The sequence below is a fragment of the Hypoxylon fragiforme genome, assembly GCF_022984875.1.
Source record: "Hypoxylon fragiforme strain CBS 206.31 chromosome Unknown GGS25scaffold_4, whole genome shotgun sequence".
Taxonomy (NCBI): domain Eukaryota; kingdom Fungi; phylum Ascomycota; class Sordariomycetes; order Xylariales; family Hypoxylaceae; genus Hypoxylon; species Hypoxylon fragiforme.
In genome coordinates this window covers 962,840-986,657 of record NW_026054759.1, presented here as the reverse complement: position 1 = coordinate 986,657, position 23,818 = coordinate 962,840, and the positions used below count along the sequence as shown (strand labels likewise).

General features: G+C 48.1%; 9 protein-coding genes across 9 annotated transcripts; 4 read left to right on the top strand and 5 right to left on the bottom strand.

Annotated features, from left to right (window-relative positions):
- Positions 1–187: 187 nt before the first annotated feature.
- On the bottom strand, positions 188–2,057 carry GGS25DRAFT_221609 (MetAP 2-3). Its single transcript, XM_049256969.1, has 3 exons — positions 767–2,057; positions 578–664; positions 188–497 (listed from the first exon to the last, which is right to left on the bottom strand). Exons 1-3 carry the CDS (start codon positions 1,910–1,912, stop codon positions 441–443), a joined length of 1,290 nt encoding a protein of 429 aa, XP_049117567.1. The 5' UTR covers positions 1,913–2,057; the 3' UTR covers positions 188–440.
- A 1,198-nt stretch (positions 2,058–3,255) lies between these two features.
- GGS25DRAFT_530687 (methionine aminopeptidase 1) lies at positions 3,256–5,151 on the bottom strand (the record flags this gene model as incomplete). The annotated part of the gene is made up of 6 exons (XM_049265410.1): positions 3,256–3,574; positions 3,644–4,190; positions 4,262–4,584; positions 4,651–4,684; positions 4,749–4,866; positions 5,120–5,151. The coding sequence occupies 6 exons, from the start codon at positions 5,149–5,151 to the stop codon at positions 3,462–3,464; spliced, it is 1,167 nt and encodes a 388-aa protein (XP_049117566.1). The 3' UTR covers positions 3,256–3,461.
- Positions 5,152–5,725: 574 nt separating this feature from the next.
- GGS25DRAFT_221452 (P-loop containing nucleoside triphosphate hydrolase protein) lies at positions 5,726–7,888 on the bottom strand. The gene is made up of 3 exons (XM_049256967.1): positions 7,342–7,888; positions 6,545–7,244; positions 5,726–6,497 (listed from the first exon to the last, which is right to left on the bottom strand). Exons 1-3 carry the CDS (start codon positions 7,770–7,772, stop codon positions 5,997–5,999), a joined length of 1,632 nt encoding a protein of 543 aa, XP_049117565.1. The 5' UTR covers positions 7,773–7,888; the 3' UTR covers positions 5,726–5,996.
- A 1,664-nt stretch (positions 7,889–9,552) lies between these two features.
- GGS25DRAFT_530683 (uncharacterized protein) lies at positions 9,553–10,039 on the top strand (the record flags this gene model as incomplete). The annotated part of the gene is made up of 3 exons (XM_049265409.1): positions 9,553–9,586; positions 9,636–9,688; positions 9,763–10,039. The coding sequence occupies 3 exons, from the start codon at positions 9,553–9,555 to the stop codon at positions 9,898–9,900; spliced, it is 225 nt and encodes a 74-aa protein (XP_049117564.1). The 3' UTR covers positions 9,901–10,039.
- A 1,956-nt stretch (positions 10,040–11,995) lies between these two features.
- Positions 11,996–14,368, top strand: GGS25DRAFT_485346 (TB2/DP1, HVA22 family-domain-containing protein). Its single transcript, XM_049260543.1, has 3 exons — positions 11,996–12,687; positions 12,769–13,892; positions 14,055–14,368. The coding sequence occupies exons 1-2, from the start codon at positions 12,659–12,661 to the stop codon at positions 13,841–13,843; spliced, it is 1,104 nt and encodes a 367-aa protein (XP_049117563.1). The 5' UTR covers positions 11,996–12,658; the 3' UTR covers positions 13,844–13,892; positions 14,055–14,368.
- On the bottom strand, positions 14,369–16,073 carry GGS25DRAFT_221291 (Mgm101p-domain-containing protein). Its single transcript, XM_049256965.1, has 2 exons — positions 15,228–16,073; positions 14,369–15,140 (listed from the first exon to the last, which is right to left on the bottom strand). The coding sequence occupies exons 1-2, from the start codon at positions 15,803–15,805 to the stop codon at positions 14,876–14,878; spliced, it is 843 nt and encodes a 280-aa protein (XP_049117562.1). The 5' UTR covers positions 15,806–16,073; the 3' UTR covers positions 14,369–14,875.
- A 929-nt stretch (positions 16,074–17,002) lies between these two features.
- On the top strand, positions 17,003–19,624 carry GGS25DRAFT_221337 (biotin-protein ligase). Its single transcript, XM_049256966.1, has one exon. The coding sequence runs from the start codon at positions 17,166–17,168 to the stop codon at positions 19,206–19,208; it is 2,043 nt and encodes a 680-aa protein (XP_049117561.1). The 5' UTR covers positions 17,003–17,165; the 3' UTR covers positions 19,209–19,624.
- GGS25DRAFT_530681 (protein transporter) lies at positions 19,524–21,133 on the bottom strand (the record flags this gene model as incomplete). The annotated part of the gene is made up of 3 exons (XM_049265408.1): positions 19,524–20,294; positions 20,411–20,429; positions 21,102–21,133. 3 exons carry the CDS (start codon positions 21,131–21,133, stop codon positions 19,869–19,871), a joined length of 477 nt encoding a protein of 158 aa, XP_049117560.1. The 3' UTR covers positions 19,524–19,868.
- GGS25DRAFT_221279 (Yip1-domain-containing protein) lies at positions 20,902–22,448 on the top strand. The gene is made up of 2 exons (XM_049256964.1): positions 20,902–21,567; positions 21,645–22,448. Exons 1-2 carry the CDS (start codon positions 21,241–21,243, stop codon positions 22,251–22,253), a joined length of 936 nt encoding a protein of 311 aa, XP_049117559.1. The 5' UTR covers positions 20,902–21,240; the 3' UTR covers positions 22,254–22,448.
- Positions 22,449–23,818: the final 1,370 nt, after the last annotated feature.

Here is a 23,818-nt window from a genome sequence, read left to right as displayed (position 1 = left end):
CGGGTCTAGAGTAAACACCCCCTCTGGCTGAAACTCTAGATGCTCAATATCAATGCCGGTTTCCCTGCGAAGCCGGACGTAAGGGGTATATATAGCGGCCTATATCTGACGAAAAAGATAATTAATCGCCAAGGATTCGCATCTAACTGTTCACCGAAGGCCGATCGATCCACTCCAAGCCAATATACATACATACTATTCGTTTTTTGCCGAGATCCCGAAGATTCCGAGTGTTTGGAGCCCATGGAGAATTAAGGGGGGCGTGTAGAGTTCACGATACAGCGGAAGTAGTAGGAAGACAGCTGGGACTAGGGATAAATAATCATTTCTATTGTTGGTATTTTGTTCATTGTCTTCGTATGCCAATTTCGAGCGATTGGATGCGATTTAAAGCGTGAGGAGGGCATCGATCTGATCCGATATCTCGCATGTCTAGATTTTTAGAAGTCGTCTCCACGGCTAATAACTTCTTTGACGGTTGGTCGAAGGAGGATTGTCTGCAATAGGTAGGGCCAGATTAGTTACCTGGAGTCTGTTGGGGAATATAATGCATAGTAGGTAGGTGTATATAACTCACGTGCTCAAACTGGGCCGTATAAGCCCCTGGCTTCTCGATCAACGGCGGGTAGTCTGCCACGATGCCGGTTTTCACTAATTTGTTCAGCTATTGCCTCTGTCAGTAAGATCCAAGCTGGTAGCTCCAAATATGCCTAGTACGCCGGAATGTACGCCGTGATGTAGATAGATGATAATGAAAATCTCGTACGCTAAAGAGATACTTCTCCTGCCCAATCCTGTCCAAATACCTCCTGCAAAACGGAATCGTGCTAAAGTTCTTCTTGATCGTGCTCAGCAGCGACTTCGTCGAGGACAACGAAAAATCCGTCCTCCTCGGGTTCCGACGCAGCGCATAGTGGGAGACCTCGCCGCACTCGACGTAGCGGCCGATGCCGGTGCTGCCGAAGGTCTCGATCGCAAAAACATCCCCCTCCTCCATCTTGGTCATGTCGTTCGTGCGTATGAACGGCACGCTCTTGGTGCCGTGGATGGAGTACGGCAGGATGGTGTGCCCGCACAGGTTGCGGATCGCGCGCACGGGGTGCACCGTGCCGGCGATCTCGCACTCGTAGCTCTCCATCGCCTCCTGGATGTAGCCGCCGAGCTCGCCGACCCGCACGTCGATCCCGGCTTCTCGCACGCCCGTGTTCGTCGCGTCCTTGACGGCCGCCAGCAGGTTGTCGTAGACGGGGTCGAACGCCATCGTGAAGGCGCTGTCCACGATCCGCCCGCCCACGTGCACGCCGATGTCGACTTTGAGCACGTTGCTCGCGGCAAGCACAGACTTGCACCCGGCGTTCGGGCTGTAGTGCGCTACGACGTTGTCGATGTTCAGGCCGGTGGGGAACCCCATGCCGGCTATCAAGGAGTCGCCTTCCGTCAAGCCGTCGTGGCCGACGAGCCGCCTCGCACTATCCTCGATCCCGTTGGCTATCTCCAGGAGGGTTTGGCCCGGCTTGATGTTTCTCTGGGCCCACTGACGGACCTGTCGATGTGTCTCAGCCGCTTGGCGGTAGTCCGAGAGAAAGTCGGCGTTGAGGTTGTCAAGGTATCGTTTTTCTTCGTCGGTGGTTCGGTAGCGGTTCTCATTCTGGTATTCCACCTCCTCCCCTTTCGGATAGGCGCCATTAGGGAAAAGTTGAGATAAGGGGATGGACGGGGGATCAGTTTGAACTTTGGTTTTCGTCTTTTTAGTCTTCCTCTTTCTGTTCTTCCGCTTCTTTGCTGTGGCAACACCATCCTCAATGGCTACCTCTCCTAGAGGGTATTGGTCAGCATCGTCATCGGAGATGTCAGCTCCATTTCGGTCGGCGCCGTCTATTTCAGGTTGTTTCTTCACTGGATCGACAGTCATTTCTTGTGATTTTCTTTTTTTTTTTACCCAGGTTTTATCTTTGGGGGTATGTGCCAGTTGGATGAAGAGGGAAACAGAAAATAAAGAAAATCCATAGATCTCTCTAATCTGTTGCTGACAACTACAAAGAAGTGAGAAATGCTAGGCACCATACAGTATGTAAGTATGTATGCAGGTATCCATGTAAGTAGGGTATGTACTTATGTAGTATGCAACTAACACTGCAGGGGGCGGACAAGGTGTTTTGATTGGCTAGCCCTAGTAACGTCACCTCGGGAGCGGTCCGGAATAGAGCAACGACCGGGGTCGAGGCGATGTGTCCAATCATATGTGGTATAATTAATACGCTAGGTAACTTTAAATTTGATGTATCGAATCAGCGGTTCATCTCATACCAGTTTTGGAATCAAAAGTTATCGATAGCGACGCTCAGGCTATCAATACTATGCCGTACAGGCCCGTACTATGCTATGTACTACTAGTAGTAGGTACCTACTAGGTAGTACTTGAATCTTCATCGTATCATGCCGCCGTACCATGCCGCCGTGCCGTCAGGGTCTTCAGAACTTAGGTAGGCATTACCAACATATTTCCCTTTGTATGAAATAATTTGCCATATACCCATATTTAACACCGTGATCGGCTAGGTTGAACCTCTTAGCGAATCCGACCTGGCCAACAAGCCGCCTGGGAAGAAACAATAAACCCAAGATACTGTGTGCTGCAGCCAACCGCAGTTGGAACCCCTGAGATTCAATGCTGTACAATACCTCGAATAGCTCATATCACCTAAGCAAATAAGAGTTTTTTTATCAGGGATGCGATTGGAACAGTTATACGTAAAAGGGGCTGTCTCGTAGCATACAATGCTGGAATGTCACGCCAATAAATACTAAATACAACTCACGATCAATAAATTTGCTTTATCTCCAAGTCAGGGTTCGAGAAAAGCCTAGCGCACATTTGTTGCTGTTGAAAGTCGATGATGCTGAACAAGAATGTCAAAAATACTATGTACCTAGTACTAATGATGAGTTCTATCATGTTAACGATGAAGTCTTCCTTAGATCTATGGGTGAAGTTTTAGCATGAGCATGAGCATGAGAGTGACGATGCATTTAGGATCTTCGAACACAATGACGGGATCTGCAGAGCGGACGAACCTGGCCAGGTACCTAAGGTAATAATTAGGTTAGACTAATCTACCGGATCACCTCCGCGCGTACTGGTATGTGAAGTACGATTAGATTCATTAACTTAATGGATGCCGCCAGCTATTCTTAAGCATAAAAGCTCTGACCTAGGTTAGACTATTTGGCGGGGAGATCTATGGCTTCGATCCGCAGACAAAGCCCAGCTTTGAAAAGGGGCGCCCACTGAGATCCATTCAGTAAGCTGTCTCGCTCATTTAACGCCAAGAGATGAGAGGGGTGAAGATCTATTGAAAATTGAACCTACAATTTATAGGGTTAACTAGATGCATCAAGCCAATATATATTTAGGAGCCAGCTGAATAAATCCATGGATCTTCCTGGCCCACTGCTATAATTTATTCAGCATTTCCGCTCGCAGCCTCAGGCATGGGGATTGGCCCCCCTGGAGAATTTTCCAATCTAGCTGTCAAAACTTCGACGCCTGTTTCGGTGACGAGCAAGGTATGTTCTACGAAACACCATATTAGCATATATTCGGAACTTGCAATTGGCCTTTGATCAGTTTATCGTTACCTACCAAACTGTGCTGTCCATTTGCCGTCCGCCGTTACGTTGGTCCAGTTATCCGGCCAACTGACTTCTCCATTGTTCCCCAGAGCCAAAATCGGTTCGATCGTGAAAGTCATCCCAGGCTTACAAGTTCCGACGGTCTTGTTTTTTGCATAATGGGGAATCCAGGGGGGAGGATGGAATTCCGAATTGATACCGTGACCACCCCAAGTCTTCATGACGACAAGGTTTCTAGAAGCTGCGTGCTTCTCAATGATCTTGCCGAACTGCCGAATCGGTACACCTGGTTTTATAATCTCGATGGCCATGTCCAAGGCCTCGCGCGTTGTTTCGATTAGTCTGACCAAATCTGCATCCGCTTTGGCCTTATCGCCAACATAATAGGTCTCGTTCAGATCGGCATGATACACGCCATGGTATATGGAAATGTCGAGGTTGAGGATATCGCCATCGAGAAGAACTCGTTGGTCAGGGATGCCGTGGCATACAACCTCGTTAGGGGAGGTGCACAATGACTTGGGAAAGTTGTTATAGTTGAGTGGAGATGGATACGACTACATCAAGTTTAGTAAATACCTAGACTTGAGACTTGATAAGTTCAACGGGAGAGTGGACCTCGACTCACATCTCGCTCAACGCAAGCATTGTGGCATATTTCGTCTAGATAATCCGTGGTCACACCAGGTTTCATGGCAGCAGCCGTGATATCGAGCACTTCTCGGGCTAGCCTGCATACCTTGCGCATACCCTCCTGACCTTTCGCATCCAACAAGTCCCACTTAGACCTGCTCAGGCGCATTTCACGCCTCGGGATGCCAGTCTCGGCCCAATCGGGATGTAGGATGGTTTGAGGTACAGGTCGTCGCGGGGAAAGTGGATATACGGGTCTAACAGAGCCAACATAGGGGAATGTCGGGAAGGGGTTGTAGAGTCCGGTACCTGCATCGCCTGTGTCCTAATACTCAGAATACTAAATCGTCCATTGTTTGGAATGGCTATAAAAGAGGGGCTTACCATTTTGAATCTTATGCTCTGCCTTGTGTGTAGACTAGATTCGTTCTATGTCAGACTGATGGCCCGTGGAGCTGGTTGCATAGATACAAGGTATTTACCCAATTCTTTTTGAAGCAGTCTTGAGAGCAGAAGTAACTATCCTTGATACCTAGCTTGAGACATGTTGGACATTGCAAAGCGCTGGCTTCTTTGTCACAATCCGCCCCAGAACATTTTCTGGACTTCGTCGCGACGGGTTGTGCTTTTGAATTCCAGATAATTGATTCGTCAATGGATTCGTAGTTGGTAGTTGGTAGGTTAGGCAGAGGTAGGTATATTTGAAATGTAAGTAAGCTGTCAGAAGCTACATTGAGAAATTTTCAGAGCTGTTGGCTACTAGGTAGGTGAACAAGGCTCTGGAAAGGAAGAAAAAGGTCGTCACAGTAAGCATATTTCATCTGTTTCCAATCACATCTGGAAACATACCTACCTAGTAGGCTTTTGAATGTCTACTAGGTACATACTAGGCACTCTTAATATAGGTACTCTTATGAAGCTTCAATGTTCAATATTGGAAGTTGGAGAATTAATAGTTGCAGCCTACATGCAGTATGGGTTCAGCCACTACAGCGGGGTATTTATAAGTGGAATTTCTAAGGGGCACATCACGGCAACAGCCGAGGCCGTTCGGTCCGTAGCGCTCTTGATTTCCGTATTCCGAAACTCGATTCGACCCAGACCGCTCCGAGCGGTCTCGACCTGCAGATGGATTGTTCCGGCTTACACTGATAAGGAGATCCATTTGTCTCTTACCATGCAGGACTAGAGTCTAGACTACTAGGTATGGAGGAATATCGAGGGTAGGTAATCAGCAGAGGCTTGTCCTAGCTAAGCCCCACCTCCCCCTTTTCAAGCCTGTCTGCCTGCTTCCTGTTTTATCAATTTTGGTACTACCCTCTACCTCTTACAATAGACAGTTTACTCGGGCGCAATGGGTTTCGCCGAGGGTTTTGCAATGGCGTGATGTCACTGATGCGGTATGTACGGCTTGATGAGGCCGGAAGGCTGGTCTCATTTGGTGACAGCACATGCCACTGCAACCCATCCTGAAATATAAGTAGGTTAGGTAGTTTGATTTATAGCGGTACTTCGTGTAGCTCGGGTATGGTAGTAGGTTAGATACATATCTTAGTACCCAGTGCTCCTTCTTCTACACGTGTGTGGTCTCATCAAGACGCCTCGGATAGGGACCTATGCTAATGAGGTCATAGGGTTATACAGTCATGCTCTCTTTAGTCTAATGTCCAAGAGACTTAGCTTTGAAGAGGTGATTCCACAACTGGAGTGGGTGATAAAGCTGGTGGTGATCATCTACACTGAGACATCTTCCTTACGAGATGATAAAAAGGTTCCTCAATATCTGTACCTTCCTGAGCTGAGCAACTAAAGTAGTCACAGCGAGTTTCGTCTGCAAACTCCCTGGCTGTACCATATGATTTGTGTCTTAGATCGGACATAGTTCCCACAATAGCTATTGCTTTGTTCACCGTCCAGGCTTCCCCCTTAACTCGAAGGATGAAATCATGCAGCGAAGCGAGCTGGGTGTATTGGGAGTCAGAATCTTTGATAAACACCGGGCATGCGATTATGAAGCCATCGGCTTCTTTTATTGCCTTAAAAATGGTGTATTGAGGACCAGTCGGAGCAAGGTCGGACAATGCTAGCATATTAGTCCACGCTGGTGTACCAGTCCACGCTGGCGTATCGATTACGCGGATAAGACAGTGACTCTCATCGACGATGGTGGTCTTCTTGTGAACACCTATCATGTTAACTTGAATCGTCTCATAAAAATGGTCGAAGCAAAACTATAGAATGGTGAGCTTCTGCGTACAAGCAATCTGCGAACACATACCCTAGTTGTTAAGGCAGACTTCCCAGACTTTCTCAGTCCGAGAATCGCTATCTTGAAAATATATCGAGGACCCGTAATGAAGACCTTCTTCGGCTCTGTCTCATACCACGAAATGCTTGCGATGTCTCCTGAACTTATTGGTAGGGCAATGACTGATATGTTGGATATCTGGCTTAGACTTAGGCCTGACAGCATACTCCAGAAGCCACTCATTGGCTGACTGGTCGTGAATGACACATCACATTCATTTCCTCTTATTCGAGCATATACTGGGGAATGTGCCAACTCATTCTCGAAGGGCCGTTCGAATATGGTGTTGTTGACTAGGTTGAATTCTTTAGGCGCACTGAACCGCCTTGGTCTCAGCTTGCGCGTCATCAGTGTATCGGAGATTGAACGTGTCCTAGTGGTTTGACGAGTACTATTGGAAATGCTGAGTGTGTCTGCCAGCTTCGGTGCATATCGGATTGTAGATGCATCGTCTTCTTCGATGTCCTCCAAGCCAACCGGTGTACTCCTGTAACCAGGGTTACGGTGAGGAGGCTCGGATACCGTGAGGCTTCTCACCGATTGAGCCGTACTCCTTACCATACCTCCAAGATCCCTTATCTGGTCTTGAAGATTCTGATTCTCCTGTAGCGCCCTTTCCATCATAACATGAAGTGAATCTCCAGATCTTCGGGCTTCAATGTCAGACTCACTAAATGACGAACCAATTAACTGTTAGTACATGGCTGGCTCCTGGGCGAGGGGTGTGTCTCAGGGTAATGGGAGGTGGTGTGTATATATATACCTACCATTGAAGGATGTTTAGTAGCAAACTTGTAGAAGTTTTATGTTCCTGAATTTTTGTACTCAGCTTCAACATCCTTTCTTTCATGTAAGAGAACCGCCATCTATTCCATAGCCCAGACTGTATCTTCTCGGGCCAAGTGCTGACGAATTGTTTCAATTCGTCAAAGGTGATTACCAGCTGTGTTAAGCACATGACAAGATGGTCTAGCTGAACCATCGCTCTTCTAGTTGGCGATATATTCCGAAAAGAGTCTATTAACTTCGATACAGCTGTGAGGGCTAGTCTCATCTCGGAAACACTAAGAAGTAGCGAGTAAGCGGATTGGGGGGCCTCGTTGAATTCAGCAACGAAGTTCGATATAGTCACGTATATGCTGCCGGATAATGCGATCAATCCCGCGACTGATGCCGCAACACTCAAGGGATCCGACATCACGCGGACTTCTTTCCGCCGATCTGTGATGTGAAGGAGTAGTGTAGCGATTCATCTTACCTTTACCATCAAAAGAGTGGGAGGGAAGGAAATAATAGACATCTGCCAGTCTGCCTTGACGGGAAATCTCTGCATGGGGGCGGTATTTCCAACCTATTGGAACCAAATATGATGACTTGAGCTGAGAGGGATCCTGCAGGTTTAGGCGAACATTGTAAGGTCACAGCCACAGATGACAGCAGTTTTAACCATTGAAGGCAACCACATAATAGACCTATCACCTAAAAGAGAAAAGAATGAGGGGAGACCCCTGATTATGGGCTCTATCTCCTACCGAGTAATGCCAGTGGCTGGTTATGTATATAACTACCACCAGAAACTTAATCGGCGAGATCTAGGAAGGATATCCCATACTATATAATATCGGACACGATATCTAGCTGTTCATATATACCTAAGTGAGTGTAGGATGGGTTGAAGCAGCGGCTAAAAAGCGCGATTGGAGTGTAACTAAGCTACTTAATTCCCAGCACATGACATAAAAGCCTTGTCTATGAAACCCGGACCTTTCCAATGGGAGGGTATTCTGATTTCCATCCAATTTACGATAAGACGGTACTTGTTCGGTTCGAGAATCCTCATTTACTACAGGGAGGCTCGGCTTCATCGTAGTAATCGAAAGACAGATATATTATTCGAGAATTTAATTCATGCAGTATGCCCGACTACGGCGTGTTCGCTAAGTACCAGGCAGGTAGGCAGTAGCAATTTTGAAGATTGGTTCGAGTATACCCAACTGATGGTAACACCGAGAACACCATCGGTGAAAGAGTGTAGGCAGCAATATTCTTATTCTCGGAGCCTCACGTAAGTGCTCGGCGCCGTTTTCGTAACTAGTTCCGAGTACTTCGAGATGATATACAATATTACTAAACCGGGAGTACAGTCGCAGGTGGTAAGAGATAGCGTTCCTACAATACAGCAAGTCTTGTATAATTAATGTAGTTACCTAGATTTTGAAATAATGTGCACGATGTTGATCTACCTATGGGATTCTTCGGAAACACGATGATTTTAAAACACTACTTGCTTACCTACATTAAAGATGAGGCTCAGGCATAGGTGGGTAGTATTCTCAGCCCTAAGGAAGATATAGCGGCATGCAATATCGATCGAGCCGGTTCAAATCGCTTAAAATGGATGAGTCTCATCGATAGCTCGCATCTGAAATCTGAATTGGTTATGATGCATGCGGCTCAGCGCTCGTAGCTCACTCAGATCTAACATATCACAGCGTTGGTAAATCAGAAGTTCTTAAGTTGACGTTACGGTTTAAGCGAGGATGAGGACAATATCTGCCTGCCTACCTTATTCCTCAAGGAGGCGGCCCGCAAACTATGGTTCAGACTAACGCACGATGCCTCGGTTCTCGCGAACGATGAACTAAAGGGGGGTTTTTCAATGGCACAGAACTCAACTTGATTGGCATGGAATCCTATAGTCAACTACAATTTCCAGACCACTGAGCCGTTTGGATCATCCGAAAGGCAGCTATGCCGTCATGAAGAAGTCACAGATAACTTACCAATCGAGAGATGGAAGACCACCACTGCTTCAGATGAGAAGAGGTTCATGCTAAAGATAGGATACGTGAACCACTCTACCTAGGGAGGTATATAAGGATGGAAAGGGGCCGAAGCACTAGTACTGGATGAACATTCACTCCAACAAAGTAATTCGACGACAAGCAGCAAAAATATATTTATACTGAACAGCAAGCATGGCGTCTGGAGACTCTTCTGATAAATCAGGCAGTAAGAACGAACGAGCGGAACTTGGAAGCAAAGACTAACAAGAGAGAAGAGAAGCCAGCCAACTCTAAGAAGTCAAAAGACGATAAAAAACGATCTTCAAAGGTACCTATATATGCCCCCTGAAATCTATATGCCTACCTACCTACCTAGTTTTAAGCTCTGACTCAGTATCATAGTCTTCGAAAGATAAATCCTCTGATAGCAAGAAGGACAACACATCAGGCCAGGGTCAAGACAGTGGCTCCGGAGCCTATGTTTCGCCGCCTGACTTTTTCTCCTTCAACGACCCTGGAGACGACTTCTCTGTGAACTAAGTGTAACACTACCTACACTCAACAGTTGGAGCTTGTATGATTAGGGATGTGACAGATATGGAAAGCGCAATGCTAGGCTATCATAAGTAGCCGCATCGGTTTGGCAACAAGGGGCTTGGTTTAGACTGGCTTGAATTCTTTAGATACTTCTACTTTTCCTTTCTTTATAGGTTAACCCTACTGTATTACATAGACTTTGCTTTATGCCTAGGTACTCAAGAATCTATAAACAAACTTGAGTATCTCAATCATTAGGATACGAGCTCTAGAGAAAGTGCTATGATATATGCATTATACAGGTAGATACTAGCCAGTACCTACGTAGAGGAAATCTGCAATACTTATGTAGGTTAATGCCTATGGCTCCATTAGGCCTGCTATAGATATTGGCACTCCGCCATCGTGGTCTGGAATAAACCAAGCTTTCTTCCGTCCTTCTTCCTTCCGTTTGGTTGCAGTTCACCCTGCAACAGTACCCATTAACAAGAAACTGACAAGTCTAATTCTAATGTTGAGATCTTTTTTGAGACTCAAATATGAACAAATCTACTTGAGTAGTCTTCACAAAAATACCCGAATGACAGCTTCCAAAGCTCATAGCTTGACTTTTCCAGAACGACAAGATTAGCTACATAGTACCTAGTAGCTGCTGAAAATTTACTATATCTCATAATGTATAATAACCTGTATTCGCTGCGGACTGAACTTGAATGCCATAAGAAAGTTCCATCATGTCACGAGGCGGAACCTAGAAGACGTAGAACAACATCGTTGTTGTGCGAAAATCTCTTAACATCACCCGGAGACTATGGAAGCTACATATACACGTAAGTCGTCTTTGTTCCATGTGAACCCCCATGTGCTTCCAGGTAGACCCTTGACACATCTCATGATCTATAGCAAAATCAACACTTAACATTCTCATAGTGCGAGCAAAAAATAGCAACTTCCAATGTTCTGGTCTAGGTACTACATATATACTTACAGACTACCTAAATAAGCAGTTGAGTTTATAGGCTCATATAGATCCCCTACGTGCTTGATTTTGATCCAAACGTACATTTAATAATTCAGGGGTTTAGCCAAATCGATCAATCATTACCCCTGAGTAGGTATCCTATCTCATGGTAAATACCAGATCCTATTAGCTAGCTCCTCTGTCCGCAAGCAGGGAATTTTCATATTGACCAATTTGAAGGCATGATAAGAAAGAGAATATGGAATAAGATAGAAGTTTCATGGACCATCAATCAACCCAAGCAACGTTTTAGGCCGCCATGTACGTTACACTAGAATACAAAAGAATACAATTCTCTGGGGACAACTACATGAAAGCCTAATGTATTGTAACCAATCCAGGATTCATATAATTCGAAAGTGAAATAAAATGTTAAACGAAGTTGACGAGCTGTAAATTGAGTAACCTGAGAACACGTGGTTAGTAATCCTAGGTGCATCAGGTGTTATGAGGTCGACAAGGCAGATAGAACAGATCTCAATGGCCGCGTCACTGTGTGATATGACTCAGGAGACGAAAACGTGGAAGGCCAGGTAACTATTTAAAGATGTGCAACGTGGTTATAAGGAATTCAACTATTTTTTGGACTGAATTAGTTGGTAGGTACCAAGTAAGTAGCAGATATATAAAAAGGGGGTTGTACGATGAGAAAGTCATGATTTTGTATTCCGAGACAACATTGAACACCTGCGCAACTTACAAATCACTACCCTCGGCAACCTGAATCCTTCAACTGTGTTATATTTATGAGTTGGGCCGAACTCCGACAATCAATAGTCACAAATACATGTAAGTCCTTAGTACTTAGTACTTAGTACATAAATTTTAACTTGAAACACCAGACGATTGAAACCAATTCGAACAAAAAGTCAATTGAAAGTTGAACATTGAAGGTGCGAGCTCGACAAGTTTTATAGTTTGAGGTTTCCTTTACCCAGGTACGCACTAGCGCTGCGGTCCCCCGCGAAGGCACTAACAAATAAATTGGGTTAGTGACCCATTTGGTACCCTAGGCAGTTCGAATAGCCTGATAAACCAAAAAAAGAACCTTGGAAAGACCAAGGAAAGCCCCCGCAAAGCCCCGCGCGACTAAATAAGGCACCAGTGCTTATCTTACCTACGCACGCTTCAGGCCGCAAAGTCACAGGTGATTGCTTTCCCTCCAGGGCTACGACTTGTGACGTCTCTTGTCTCTTGGAGTTAGTGGGGTCATCGGTCGTGATCTCTTTCAATCGTCATTCACCATTTTAGCTCCAAAGTAAAAGGGGCGCATCTTTCTTCATCATTGCAGTCATTGCAGTCACTGCAGTTATTCACAATACTTCAACTTATTTTAAAGCCCTAGTGCCTATTGTAATTGTATTGTATCTTACTTCGTTGTATCTTACCTTACCTAAACTAACTTGTTCGACGTAAAACGAACGACGCCGTCTGAGCCGGCATCTCGGCCCCTTTCCTTTTTCTTTCTTTTTCCTTTTCCCGTTTCCCTTTTTTGCTTTTCCTTTTCTTTGTTTAGACTGTCCCCGTTTTCCACGGCATCAGATCTACCCAAACGAGACTAAGACACACCCTACCTCCGTACTACGTAACCATAACTCTACAAACCTGAATACCTTCTCTCGAACTCGAAAAAGTTGACATTGTCCGAAAGCCGAACTAGGTCATTACCAGGAATCGAGGAATCGATTTCTATTTTACATACTACAATCACTTCTGCGCTTCCGAGCTAAAGCCGTCGCCATGTTTGATCTTATTCCGAAGCTTCTCTCGTACGTCAAACAATCCCAATCCCCTTGTCTAAAATGCGAAGGGAAAAATTAACCGCTAATATTTCTTCTCAAACACGATAGCTCCGTAGCATCCTTTCTCTTTCCCCTCTTTGCTTCGTACAAGGCTCTCAAGACCTCCGACCCCGCGCAGCTGACACCATGGCTGATGTACTGGTCCGTCGTTTCCTGCGCCCTCCTCGCCGAGTCCTGGACCGAGTTCATCCTCGTTTGGATACCGTTCTACTCTTATATCCGATTTTTCTTCTTACTCTACCTCGTTTTACCCCAAACCCAGGGCGCACGCGTGCTATACGAGACGTACCTCAACCCGTACCTTGAGGAGAATGAAACCGCGATTGAAGACTTCATCGCTAGCTCCCATGATAGACTCCGGGCTGCCGGCATGGCGTATCTGAAACGCGCCATCGAGCTTCTCCGGACTCAAGTCTTGGGCCTGCCGCCCAGCGAGGAGCGAGAAGAGACTCGAGCCGCCGCCGCACCGCAAGGATACACCCAAGCGTTGCTTGCTAGATTCAACATGCCGGCGGCGCGATGGGGCTCGAACAATGCCGGGAGCTCGGGACAAGATTTCTTTAACATGTTAACTAGTGCCGTGGGCGCTGCCACTGGTAATCTGATGGCTGGCGGAGCATCGACATCGTCGGCGGCGAACATTTCGTCGTCAACGGCGACTTTAATCCCGGGGAATATCGGCGGCGCGGAAGAGAAGATGACCTTCATCACCGCGCAGAAGGAGAAGCTAGCGTTCATGATGGGAGCGCTAGAAAAGGAGGCCCTGGAGCTTCAAAGAGCCGAAGAAGAGCGCAAGATAGCTGAGCAGGCAAGGAAGGACCTACGGCCCAGCAGCATGAGCTTGGACGGACAGGAGAGCCCGGCTTCTCGGCCGCCAAGCGGGCACAGCGTGTGGAGCGGCCTAAGTAAGAGCCGGAGCGAAGTCGATTTCGAAAAGATCGACGCCGAGAGCGGAGCTGAGGACGACGGCAGCTTACGCCAGAGAGCATCCATTATTGCATCGAGTCCGGGCGGTGGCGCCAGAAACAGCAGCTGGAGCTTCCTAGGTTGGGGGGGAGCCTCCTCCGGGCAATCAGAGCCAGATCAGCCAAACACGGGACTCAGCTCCGGCGTTGAGAAATAGTCGAACCAAGGCATTGGGTTCGATGGGGCATGGAGTTAAAGGGTTTGGTGTATGTGTCATTTCTTTCTCTCTTTCCCTCTCTCTCTCTTTCTTCATTCTCTTGCGGTTGATTTGGCATAAAGCGGGGACGGGGAGGTGGAACAGCAAACGGCTTATCAGGTATCTATCTATTTAGAACTAGGAAAGTTGACTTGGGAGTTTTTTTTTACAGGATGGGAGCTTCATTTTTTATGTTGCTGTTCTTCTTCTCCAATAACTAAACAAAACAAACAAACAAACCACAGCTCCTTTTTTTGTCTGGATTGCATAACCTTAGGTATAGGCACCTTACCTAGACTCTAGAAAAGTCGCGAAACCCACTATAAATCGTGGAAACCTTACTTACCTCCTACCTACTCCCCCTTTGTGGGCTGTACGCTATGTATGCGAGCGTGACGGATACATATACCTTTTTTCTTCTAGAAATCTGCGCGTGAAGCTCTTCGTCATCCCGTTCATCTTTCCTTTTTATGATTCACGTTTAACCCTGCCATTCTTGGTGCTCCAGTCTCTCTCATGGTATGGTATAGGTGAGTGACTTAAGTGGAGCAATGTATATGTCTATGTGCTGGCTTATGGCTAGGTAGGTAGGTCTTTCTTGTTTTCCTTTCCAGCTCAGCTGAGCCGCCCCCCCCTTAAGCTTCCCCGTAGTATATAAGTTTGTAGTGTAGTAGGGTATCTCTCCCGCCCGCGTTTCGGTTTATCGTACATCAGACCCCCTCCCTTCCTCCTCCCCCTGCTTGTCTTATACGTAGGTACCTAACGAACTAGCCAGCAACTAGCCATCTATTCAACTTGAACTCGCCAAGCACGAGTTTCAAGGTAGAAGCTGAGATAGTAGAGTAGGTCTTGTCTTGGAGACACCAGCTTTTCCCCACATTCCCTCCCTTTTCCCGTACATCCATCCACCTATCCATCCATTTAAGTATCCATCTGCCTTGCGCCTTTGTCTTCCTGTTTTGTTCGAGAGTTCCTTTTCCCAGGTACTTACTTTTACACCTTTTTGAAGGGGTAGCGGAGCTCGTCGTCCTTGCGCAGCCAGACCTGCTTCCGCTTCTTGGTGGTGACGTGCTCGGCCCACTGCTGGACGGCGTGCTCCTTGGTGAACTTGCGGATGAAGCGGGGGTCCCACAGCTCCGAGGCGACGCCGAGGTCCTTGCAGCACCGCATCAGCGCGTTCGACTTGGCCCCTTCGGCCGCGGTGGATATCCCCTCCTCGTTGAAGTACTGCTGCTCGCCGCGCGCTTGGGCTACGAATCTGGATTTGGGGGAGGAGGGTTAGTGACGAGGCTTTCGTGGGGGGTGTGCTGGAAAAAAGAGAGAGAGGGGGGGGGGGTAGACGTACTTTCCCTGCACGATCAGCGCATACTCGCGCGTGACGAGGCGCTCATGAACGGTGAGCTGGCCGCGGGGGGCGAGGCCCCAGGCGCCGGGGCCGAAGGCGGCGTTGAGGATGCGGCGGTACTTGATCTCGGGCAGGTAGATGACGCCGTCGGGCTTGACCTCGACGTCCTCGGGGTCCAGCGGGGCCTGCAGCGTCGCCGCCGCCTCCGGCGAGAAGGTCGACTCGCCTAGCCCGTGGAACGACTGCGACCAGTCGATCGGCCCGTCGCCTTCCTCGTACGGAGGCGCCTCCGGTAAGGGGTCGCCTGAGGTGGGGGGGATGGGCGTCCGGGTGTCGGTGGATGTGGGTTTGGTACTACTGGATGAGGTTGCTGGTTTCGTGGTGGCGGGTGCTGCTTTGTAGGGCGTCGTTGCCGTGGGGGAGGCGGCTCGGGTGTATGGGGTGGAGGCAAGCTTTGGCTTGAGTGTGGTGCTGATGGTTCGCGCGTGGGGGGTTGTTGCTGCCCAGGTCTGGGAATTCGTGGGCGTGCGCAGCGATCGGGATATCGCCCGTAACGGGGTTAATGTTCTTGAAGCCATGGTGCTCGTGTTGTGTTGTTTAGGTTGAGGTTGAGGATTTGGGGTTTGGGGTTTGAGGTTTGGGAGGGATGTACTATATAATGTGACTATATAATGTGGTGGAGGGGGGATTTCCAAGGTTGTTGTTGTGTTTTGATAGGAAAGGAAGGAAGTTTATCATCGACAGGGGTACAAACGAATATGGGAACGAAGCGTTTGGAAAATTTCGGTGGTTATAGTTAGTACCTTTTTTTCTTTCTTTTTCAACTAAAAAATTAACCACAAGCTCAATCGGCTACCCTAGTAGATACCACTCTACACTGTAGCAGCCTATGAGGGGTTGTTTCGCCTACTGCTAACACGATGTTATCGATAGTGCCTGATAGGACTGTTCTAACCTAAGGTTAACTACTTTGTTCTTGGCACATGGATGTCTATGCACCTGTCACAGTGTTGAATTTCTGTAGCCCCCAACTCAGAACTTTGAAGTTTGGATGATAGATTCTCTTATGCGTAAAGTTACCTCATCTTCAGAGCGTCAATTATTGTGCGTATTAATACCTCAATTACTCAAGGTCTATGTAGTCCATCATGTTCTCATAAAATACGTTCACTTTCTTCATAAGTGGCCGTGAGTCATGCATCCTTGGTCGATGTTCTGTCGTCGTTGTGATGCTTTTTCCAGCAAGCCCTGAAAATCTCCATCTGTTTCATTGGTGAAGTCCGTTAATAAATATTGTTAACCATATTTATGAAAAGAAAAAAACGAAATATAATTGAATCACTTGCCTCCTTCTTGCAAGCACGCCAGTCTTTCTTTTCGAAGTAGCAGTCTGTCAACTTGGAATTCTCATCTAGTACGGGAGAAGTTCACATTAACACAACATTGAACACCATATTGCCGCCGGGACCAATTACCTGCACATCCGGTGCTGAATATTCTTTTGTCCCTACAGGATTACAAGATAAAAAAGTCAGCTCAAAACAATTCCTGACAACTAATACGGATCTTACAGAAATCTTACCAGTCATCCGGCTCATCATCGTCCGGGACATTCTTCTGTTGAGCTGCAGTTTCTTCTTTAGACATTGCACGCAACGTTCGTCTTTCTATTTGCGGGAAAGAGCGTTGTCGTTAAGGAAATCGAAGTCTCTTGTAATTGGTTTGACGTCAAATCTGACGTTGCCTTGAATTTGTGGTTCAGTGGACTAAACCTCGCTAGGGCGGTGTAAAAGTGGAAATTTGGGGTTCTGAAAGTCGCTGAATTGCCTCTATTCATCCCCCCTGCCCCCTGAACTCGAACCACTATCTACCTAAGGTTAGATAGAAAACTACGAATCGCATCAATTTTTGGAAGGGATATCAACCAACTATCTCATCATGACCCCACGTAAACTCAACGTGCTGGTTTACACGGGTGCAGGATCCACAGTTGAATCAGTCAAACACGCAATATACTCACTACGTCGACTTCTCTCTCCAAATTACGCAGTAATTCCCATTGCCGAGAATGCGCTATTAAACGAGCCATGGGCACCTACTTGCGCGCTCCTGGTATTTCCAGGTGGTGCTGATCTCGGGTATTGCCGCGCACTCAACGGCCAAGGAAACTCGATTATAGCTCAGTATGTACGACGAGGTGGCTCATACTTGGGCTTTTGCGCTGGCGGCTACTATGGATCCAAGAGGTGCGAATTCGAGGTCGGCAACAAGGCCATGGAAGTCATCGGGTCTAGAGAACTGGCATTCTTCCCTGGCACATGTAGGGGAGGAGCCTTTAAGGGGTTTCAGTATCAAAGCGAGAAAGGAGCCCGCGCAATTCGTGTAAACGTTGTGAAAGACGCATTCAGGGGCGCAGGGTTAGTCCCCGAAGTCTTCACATCTTATTACAATGGTGGTGGCGTCTTCGTTGACTCCATAGATGGAAATAACGACGTCGAGGTATTGGCAAGCTACGCAACCGATATTGATGTCGACGGGGGCCGTGATAAGGCGGCCTTGGTATACTGCAAGGTTGGCCAAGGTGCTGCCATCCTCACAGGACCTCATCCTGAATTTGCTGCGGCAAATTTGAGTCCGCAACACAGTGTAGAGGGATACGACCAGCTAATCGCTACCCTTCAAGCTGACGACGATGCGCGGACAAGTTTCCTGAAGGCGTGTTTAGCTAAACTTGGGCTAGAGGTCAGCCAGGAGACATCAGGTGTGCCGTCCCTATCCCGAATTCACTTGTCATCCATTTCTGGTAGCGATGTTGATGACTTGCTACACACATGGGAAGATATCATCAGCAAGGAAGATAACGAGGAATACATCAGGGCGGAAAACGACACATTTCATTTACAGAAACCCGAGACTATATGGTCTGTGACCGGCTTGAAAGAGGCACTAACTCCCGATGATAGCCCAGATCAAAAGTCGTCTAGCTTGAGCGGAGACGGAGCGGGAATTATCGACTATAGTACGATCGTTAAACATATTGTGACACATCAAGACTCCTGGCCGGAAGCCAAGGCAACGCCCTATTTCAACCACCACGCTTTTTACTCTAGTCTGCAAGAGTATCGAAGGACAGAGCCCGAGGCAGAGGAATGGGGCGACTTTTTCATGTATGGAGAAGTCGTCACAAGTACCAACACCCTACTCGAGAAAAACTACAAACTCCTTTCCAAGTTGCCTTCCGGGTTTACCCTCGCCGCCACAACACAGGTGGCCGGACGAGGACGCGGAAACAACGTTTGGGTATCCCCGGCTGGATCGTTAATCATGTCCACTGTCATCAACCACCCAGCACACCTCGCGCCAAGCCGGCCAATCGTATTTATCCAGTACCTCGCAGCCATCGCCATCGTCGAGGCCGTCAAGTCCTACGATAAGGGTTACGAAGAGGTGCCCGTGAAACTGAAATGGCCCAATGACATCTACGCGCTCGACCCCAGACAGGGCTCGTCCTCGTCTTCGTCACCATCGTACGTTAAGATCGGCGGCATCCTATCTAACTGCTCCTACTCCTCGGGATCGTACCAAATCGTCCTCGGCATCGGCATCAACGCCACCAACCGGCGCCCCACAACCTCTCTCGACGCCCTGCTCCCTCCCCACCTGGCACCGTTCCGGATCGAGAAGCTCCTGGCGGGGATAATAGTCCGTCTCGAAGCTCTGTACAAGGCCTTCGCCGACCGCGGCTTCACGAGGGACATGGAGGGCGCGTACTATGCGCACTGGCTGCACGGGCGGCAGATCGTGAATCTCGAGGCTCAGGGTGGTGTGAGAGCAAGGATCGTGGGTATCACGAGGGACTGGGGCATGCTGAAGGTGGAGGAGCTGGGGAGTGGCGATAGGCCGACCGGCAAGATGTGGGCGCTGCAGAGCGATGAGAATAGCTTTGATTTCTTTAGGGGTCTGGTGAAGAGGAAGATTTGAGCTCCTTGTCTTCGTGGGATGCTAGAATGAGGAGGTGCAAACCCAACTCTTATGGGAAGGGAGGGGAGATCTATTCCGAGGTTCAGATATACAGGAATTCTTTTTTTTTTTCGGAATTCTTATATTCAAGAGATATTTATTTGTTCCCCTTGCGTAGGTGCCTTCCAGGACTTATGGAACAGACGCTTTCCTGTCTTGGCCGCGCTGTCCCGTCCAGTAGATAAAATATGTCCTTTCCATTGGGTATAGACGTTTATGGGGTAACATAACAAGCCGTTTCTCGTTGCTCTTCCCCCCCTTTTTTTGTACTGGTGTTATCCATGCAATGATTATACTAGTACACGCAGCCTCGCCTCGCCTTGCCTTGCCCCGTGTCTAGTGTTCTCAAAGACCGGGAAACAGCCTAAACCATGAAAATGAGCCTGCAAAAACTCCAAAATAACGCCGGGCCATGCTACATTCGAGTGAAGATGCTTTTTTGTTTCCTCCTATTTTTCACCCCCCCTCCCCCCCAATTTAGGATGTTGTGGGTCGTTGGAAGGTGTGGGTGATGAGCGTCCAGATTTTCCCAACTCTTGAACACTCCCATCCCCATACTTCCGAAATCAGAACTCCTTGATTCCTTTCATATGTCAAATTGGACCGGCTACCGGCTATCGACTACCGGTCCTTATACACCTTCGGCTTCCAGCCCTCTTTCAGCTCGGCCTCCTGCGCGGCCTTCTCCATCGCGGGCCGCACCTCGGCCTCTATGCGCTCGCGCGCGCGCAGCACCTTGCTCTGGAGGTAGAAGCTGCCGCCCTTCTGCGGGTCGTTGGCGTCGAACAGCTTTTTAAAACGGGTCATCACGTCCTCCATGTTCGCCTGTCCTCCCTGGGGGGGTTTGACGTTGAGGATCTGGCACGCCTCGTCCAGCGTCATGTTGCCGGAGCCCGTGACGCTGCGCCCCGAGACGCCGTTGGGGTTCAGCTTGGCCTGCGCGCGCGCGTAGTTGGTCGAGGCTTGCGCTTGCTTGTAGGCTTCGACGAAGGCGCGCCCGAGGACGCGGCTGCCGATCACGACGACTTGCGTGAGGATCCGGTGCGCCTGTGGGTTGTTGGTTAGTTAACTAGTTGTCTGGGATTTGGCGGCGGAAAGTTTTGGGTTGCGCATGGGTGAAAATGATTGGGACGGGAAAAATTGAAGATTGGATTTGCACGTACCATCTTCGCTGTATGCTCTCTTTGGGAATACGCAGAGCAATAGGTAAACCGACCGGTAACTAACTGACTGGCGATCAAAAAACGACGAAGTGAGTTTTGAGTTTTTTTGTTTTTTATTCCTTGATCGGAAGGCGGCTGAGAGAAAGAAAAGAGACGTACTGTAGGTATTGAAAATTGTCGTGATATTAATGGAACGGTTTACACTAACCTTAGAACCTTGAAGATTCAATGGAAAGATCATGCCGGAATTAGAGCCCCCGATTGCTCCGACTTTTTTTTTTTTTGAAGATGGATATGGTGGGGCGAATTGAAAGGCTTGCGGTTAACGGCTGACAACCAGATGGCAGGTGATAGTGCGACAAACGCCATAGTTAACCGTTGACATTGGTGCACCAGCCACAATCTGTTCTTCTTGAGCCACAAATTAAATGCGATGGGTTACATATGTAGTTATGTCCACGGTAGTACTTAACAAGGGTTTAAGTTACTATGTGAGGTTCCAAGGTTCCAGCTAATTTAGTAGCAGTTCATGTATTGTACAATACATACGTACGTTGCCTGTCCTAAACTTCCGAATCCTATTAACTAGTTATTTGAACTTCCAAGCTTCACAATGCCACATCAGTGAAAACACGTTTATTTCTAGCCGCCACCATATGAAACGCCCATAACACCACCGCAACCCTCTTACCTCTCAAACCGCTTTTCTTTGTCGTCATTCATATTTTTCTCTCCTTCCTACCTATCACTCATTAAAAGAATCGAATAACCCCCCAACCATCACGAATCCCGCGATACTTCGATATACTGGCACGCTAAACACGCAAAACATGTCGCAATACTACGGCGCGCCCCCTCCGAATCAGTTCGTAGGAGGTAGTGCATCAGCTGCGCAGAACCTCCAATTCTATCCTTCTACATATTCGCCCGGCGTCCCTAGCCAACCAGCCCCGGCGCAACCATATGGATATGGCGCGCCTACGCCAGGCTCGGCTGGGTTTGGCGGGTTTGGCGGCGCACCGGGCGTGAGCGGGAGGATGGGCGAACAAGGCGGTCTACGGACGGGCTGGCTAGCTGCATTCTCGACAGAAGGTTATGATGGAGAGCCGCCTTTATTAGAAGAGCTAGGGGTCAACTTTGGCCATATCCAAATGAAGGTGAGTTTCCTCAACCCCAGCGACATCCTCTTCCATTATTACTACTGGCAACGGCAACTAATAATGCGATGCTGTAGACCTTGGCAGTACTCAACCCCTTTGTACGTATAGATCAACACATCATGGACGACTCGGATCTTGGAGGCCCGATCCTCTTCTTTCTCCTATTCGGCACCTTCCTACTCTTCAGCGGCAAAGTGCACTTCGGATACATCTACGGACTCGCACTTATAGGGTCCGTTGCCTTACACACGATTCTATCTCTGATGTCCCCCGAGGGCCCTGAATCTCCGACACCCGCCCACGCCTCCCCCGCGTATGCTTCCGGCTCAGGGTACCCTGGCGACCCCAGCGCAGGTGGTACTGACAAGGGGCACCTAAGCAGCACTTTAACACTCGCAAGGAGCGCCAGTGTGCTCGGATACTGCCTCCTCCCGCTGGTGGTGACGAGCTTGGTAGGCATCGTGATGCCGATGGATGGACCTCTGGGCTATCTCTTGACCATCGGGGCGATTGTCTGGTGCACGACGAGTGCAAGTGGCATGTTCTGCGCCGTGGGCCGGATGAGACAGATGAGAGCTCTGGTAGCCTACCCTCTGATGCTATTCTACGTCGGCTTCGGCATCATGAGCATCTTCAGCAGTCGAGGTTCCGGCAGCCTGGGCAAGGCGGCAGGTGTATCATGAAGTGGCAATGGATAAGTCGCGATACTATATCACTTAACTATCCTACCATCGTAGCCAACAAGAATGAGTGGGAAAAAAAGGCAAATGGGGGCCATTCAGGTCAAGGCCATAATCGACTTCAGCAGGACATTTACACGGACCAATATGGCGAGCCAATGAATTCGTAGGGGCCGGGTTTGCCTAGGTATCGAGGTAGAAGATATACTCACTACTCAGGTACCCAGGACAATTTTGAATGGGGGTCGTGCAAGATCGTGGGCAGCCTAGATTTGGTGTTCAAAAGAGGAATGCCCCATCTATCTACTTAGGTATTTATCCAGCCTAATATCCAGCGGTAGATAAATAATAGATTATACTTGATGATATATACACTTGCTAAGGCTTTTTACTTAATGACTTATCGTTGTTTTCGTGAAAAGATTTGAAGATTTAGGTAGGGAGTTTCTGGTTTCCAGGGGTAATGGGTATCTAGGATAGATATGAGTTGAGTAGGTATGTGTGAAAAAAGGAGATATATTTGTGTCGTCCTTAGGTAGATACAAATAGTATCAGGGTTGAAATTCACATATCTAGACCTTTCTTTCTCAACGCCGCCGGGCATGCTACCCAGATCGTCTACTCATGTGACGAGGCTATGCATCATGCCTAAATGGGCACTCTCGGGTGGGTTTGGAAAACGCTGGCAGAACTGACTTAGTGGGTTGCGTAATAGGTAGGAGGCCGAGACCGAAATGTCAGCTCGTGAGTAAAGTTGCCGAAGAGAATAAGCTGGGGTTTGCTATCCAGATGGAATGGCTCGGTATCTACCTCTTACACCTCAACATACTAGCAACCTCTAGCCCGTTATAAGCTGGTGTTACTAGCTTTCCATCGCTTTTTGGAAGACTTTGAATCACGGGACAGGCTGCAAGGAACGCCGTAAGCTGGCTCTTGAACACATTACCTAAACTCTTCGAATACTATATTAAACCGAGCCTTCTAGTGACCATCTAGCGCTTGTACTTTTTACAGCGTGACTATCGGATTATTAATCCGGAACGCCTTCTCTCGTAGGTAATACAAGTAGTTACGCCGAAGTGGCGGGCCAGACTTCATAAGACCAAAGCAAACTTCGGATGCGGGATGCGCTCTTCCACAATTAGGTAACTCTTGACTCCCGTCCCCCGACTGTTGCTTTGTCCTATCTAAATTCCACGGCGGCTCTCTTGCGGCTCGTGTATACGATGATAGGCTTGTTACCTACCGCCGAAATTTAACCTTGAGATATATCATAGTAGATAGCGACTCCGCGCCTCTGTTGAGCATCAATCGATCTTCATACACTGGGACTGGCAGTGTTCAGCCGAGTGCTGGCTTTTCTACTGCTGTGTTACCTACACGATTTAGGTGTTACCTTGAAGAAAGAAATATTCAACGATCGGTACCATACCCTCGGGCCTTGAATGTACTACTCTAAGGTTACTGTGTATGACGCCCTTTTCACAGTACGGCGTAGTATAGGATAAATCGGTGCCAAGTATCTGCCAAGTTGTAGTATTTATATGGGGGATTCGATCGGGACAAAT

What these genes read in the sequence shown, in the direction of transcription:
- GGS25DRAFT_221609 (XM_049256969.1), bottom strand. Translation starts at nt 1,912, where the DNA reads ATGACTGTCGATCCAGTGAAGAAACAACCTGAAATAGACGGCGCCGAC. An exon ending in AGGAGAAGTATCTCTTTAGC is followed by an intron (nt 665 to 766) that starts GTACGAGATTTT and finishes CAGAGGCAATAG; the next exon opens with CTGAACAAATTAGTGAAAAC. An exon ending in ATACGGCCCAGTTTGAGCAC is followed by an intron (nt 498 to 577) that starts GTGAGTTATATA and finishes TACCTATTGCAG; the next exon opens with ACAATCCTCCTTCGACCAAC.
- GGS25DRAFT_221452 (XM_049256967.1), bottom strand. Translation starts at nt 7,772, where the DNA reads ATGTCGGATCCCTTGAGTGTTGCGGCATCAGTCGCGGGATTGATCGCA. An exon ending in CTACTAAACATCCTTCAATG is followed by an intron (nt 7,245 to 7,341) that starts GTAGGTATATAT and finishes TTCGTCATTTAG; the next exon opens with TGAGTCTGACATTGAAGCCC. An exon ending in AGTCTGCCTTAACAACTAGG is followed by an intron (nt 6,498 to 6,544) that starts GTATGTGTTCGC and finishes ACCATTCTATAG; the next exon opens with TTTTGCTTCGACCATTTTTA.
- GGS25DRAFT_485346 (XM_049260543.1), top strand. Translation starts at nt 12,659, where the DNA reads ATGTTTGATCTTATTCCGAAGCTTCTCTC. An exon ending in CTTATTCCGAAGCTTCTCTC is followed by an intron (nt 12,688 to 12,768) that starts GTACGTCAAACA and finishes CAAACACGATAG; the next exon opens with CTCCGTAGCATCCTTTCTCT.
- GGS25DRAFT_221291 (XM_049256965.1), bottom strand. Translation starts at nt 15,805, where the DNA reads ATGGCTTCAAGAACATTAACCCCGTTACGGGCGATATCCCGATCGCTG. An exon ending in GCGCTGATCGTGCAGGGAAA is followed by an intron (nt 15,141 to 15,227) that starts GTACGTCTACCC and finishes CCCCAAATCCAG; the next exon opens with ATTCGTAGCCCAAGCGCGCG.
- GGS25DRAFT_221337 (XM_049256966.1), top strand. Translation starts at nt 17,166, where the DNA reads ATGACCCCACGTAAACTCAACGTGCTGGTTTACACGGGTGCAGGATCC.
- GGS25DRAFT_221279 (XM_049256964.1), top strand. Translation starts at nt 21,241, where the DNA reads ATGTCGCAATACTACGGCGCGCCCCCTCCGAATCAGTTCGTAGGAGGT. An exon ending in TTGGCCATATCCAAATGAAG is followed by an intron (nt 21,568 to 21,644) that starts GTGAGTTTCCTC and finishes GCGATGCTGTAG; the next exon opens with ACCTTGGCAGTACTCAACCC.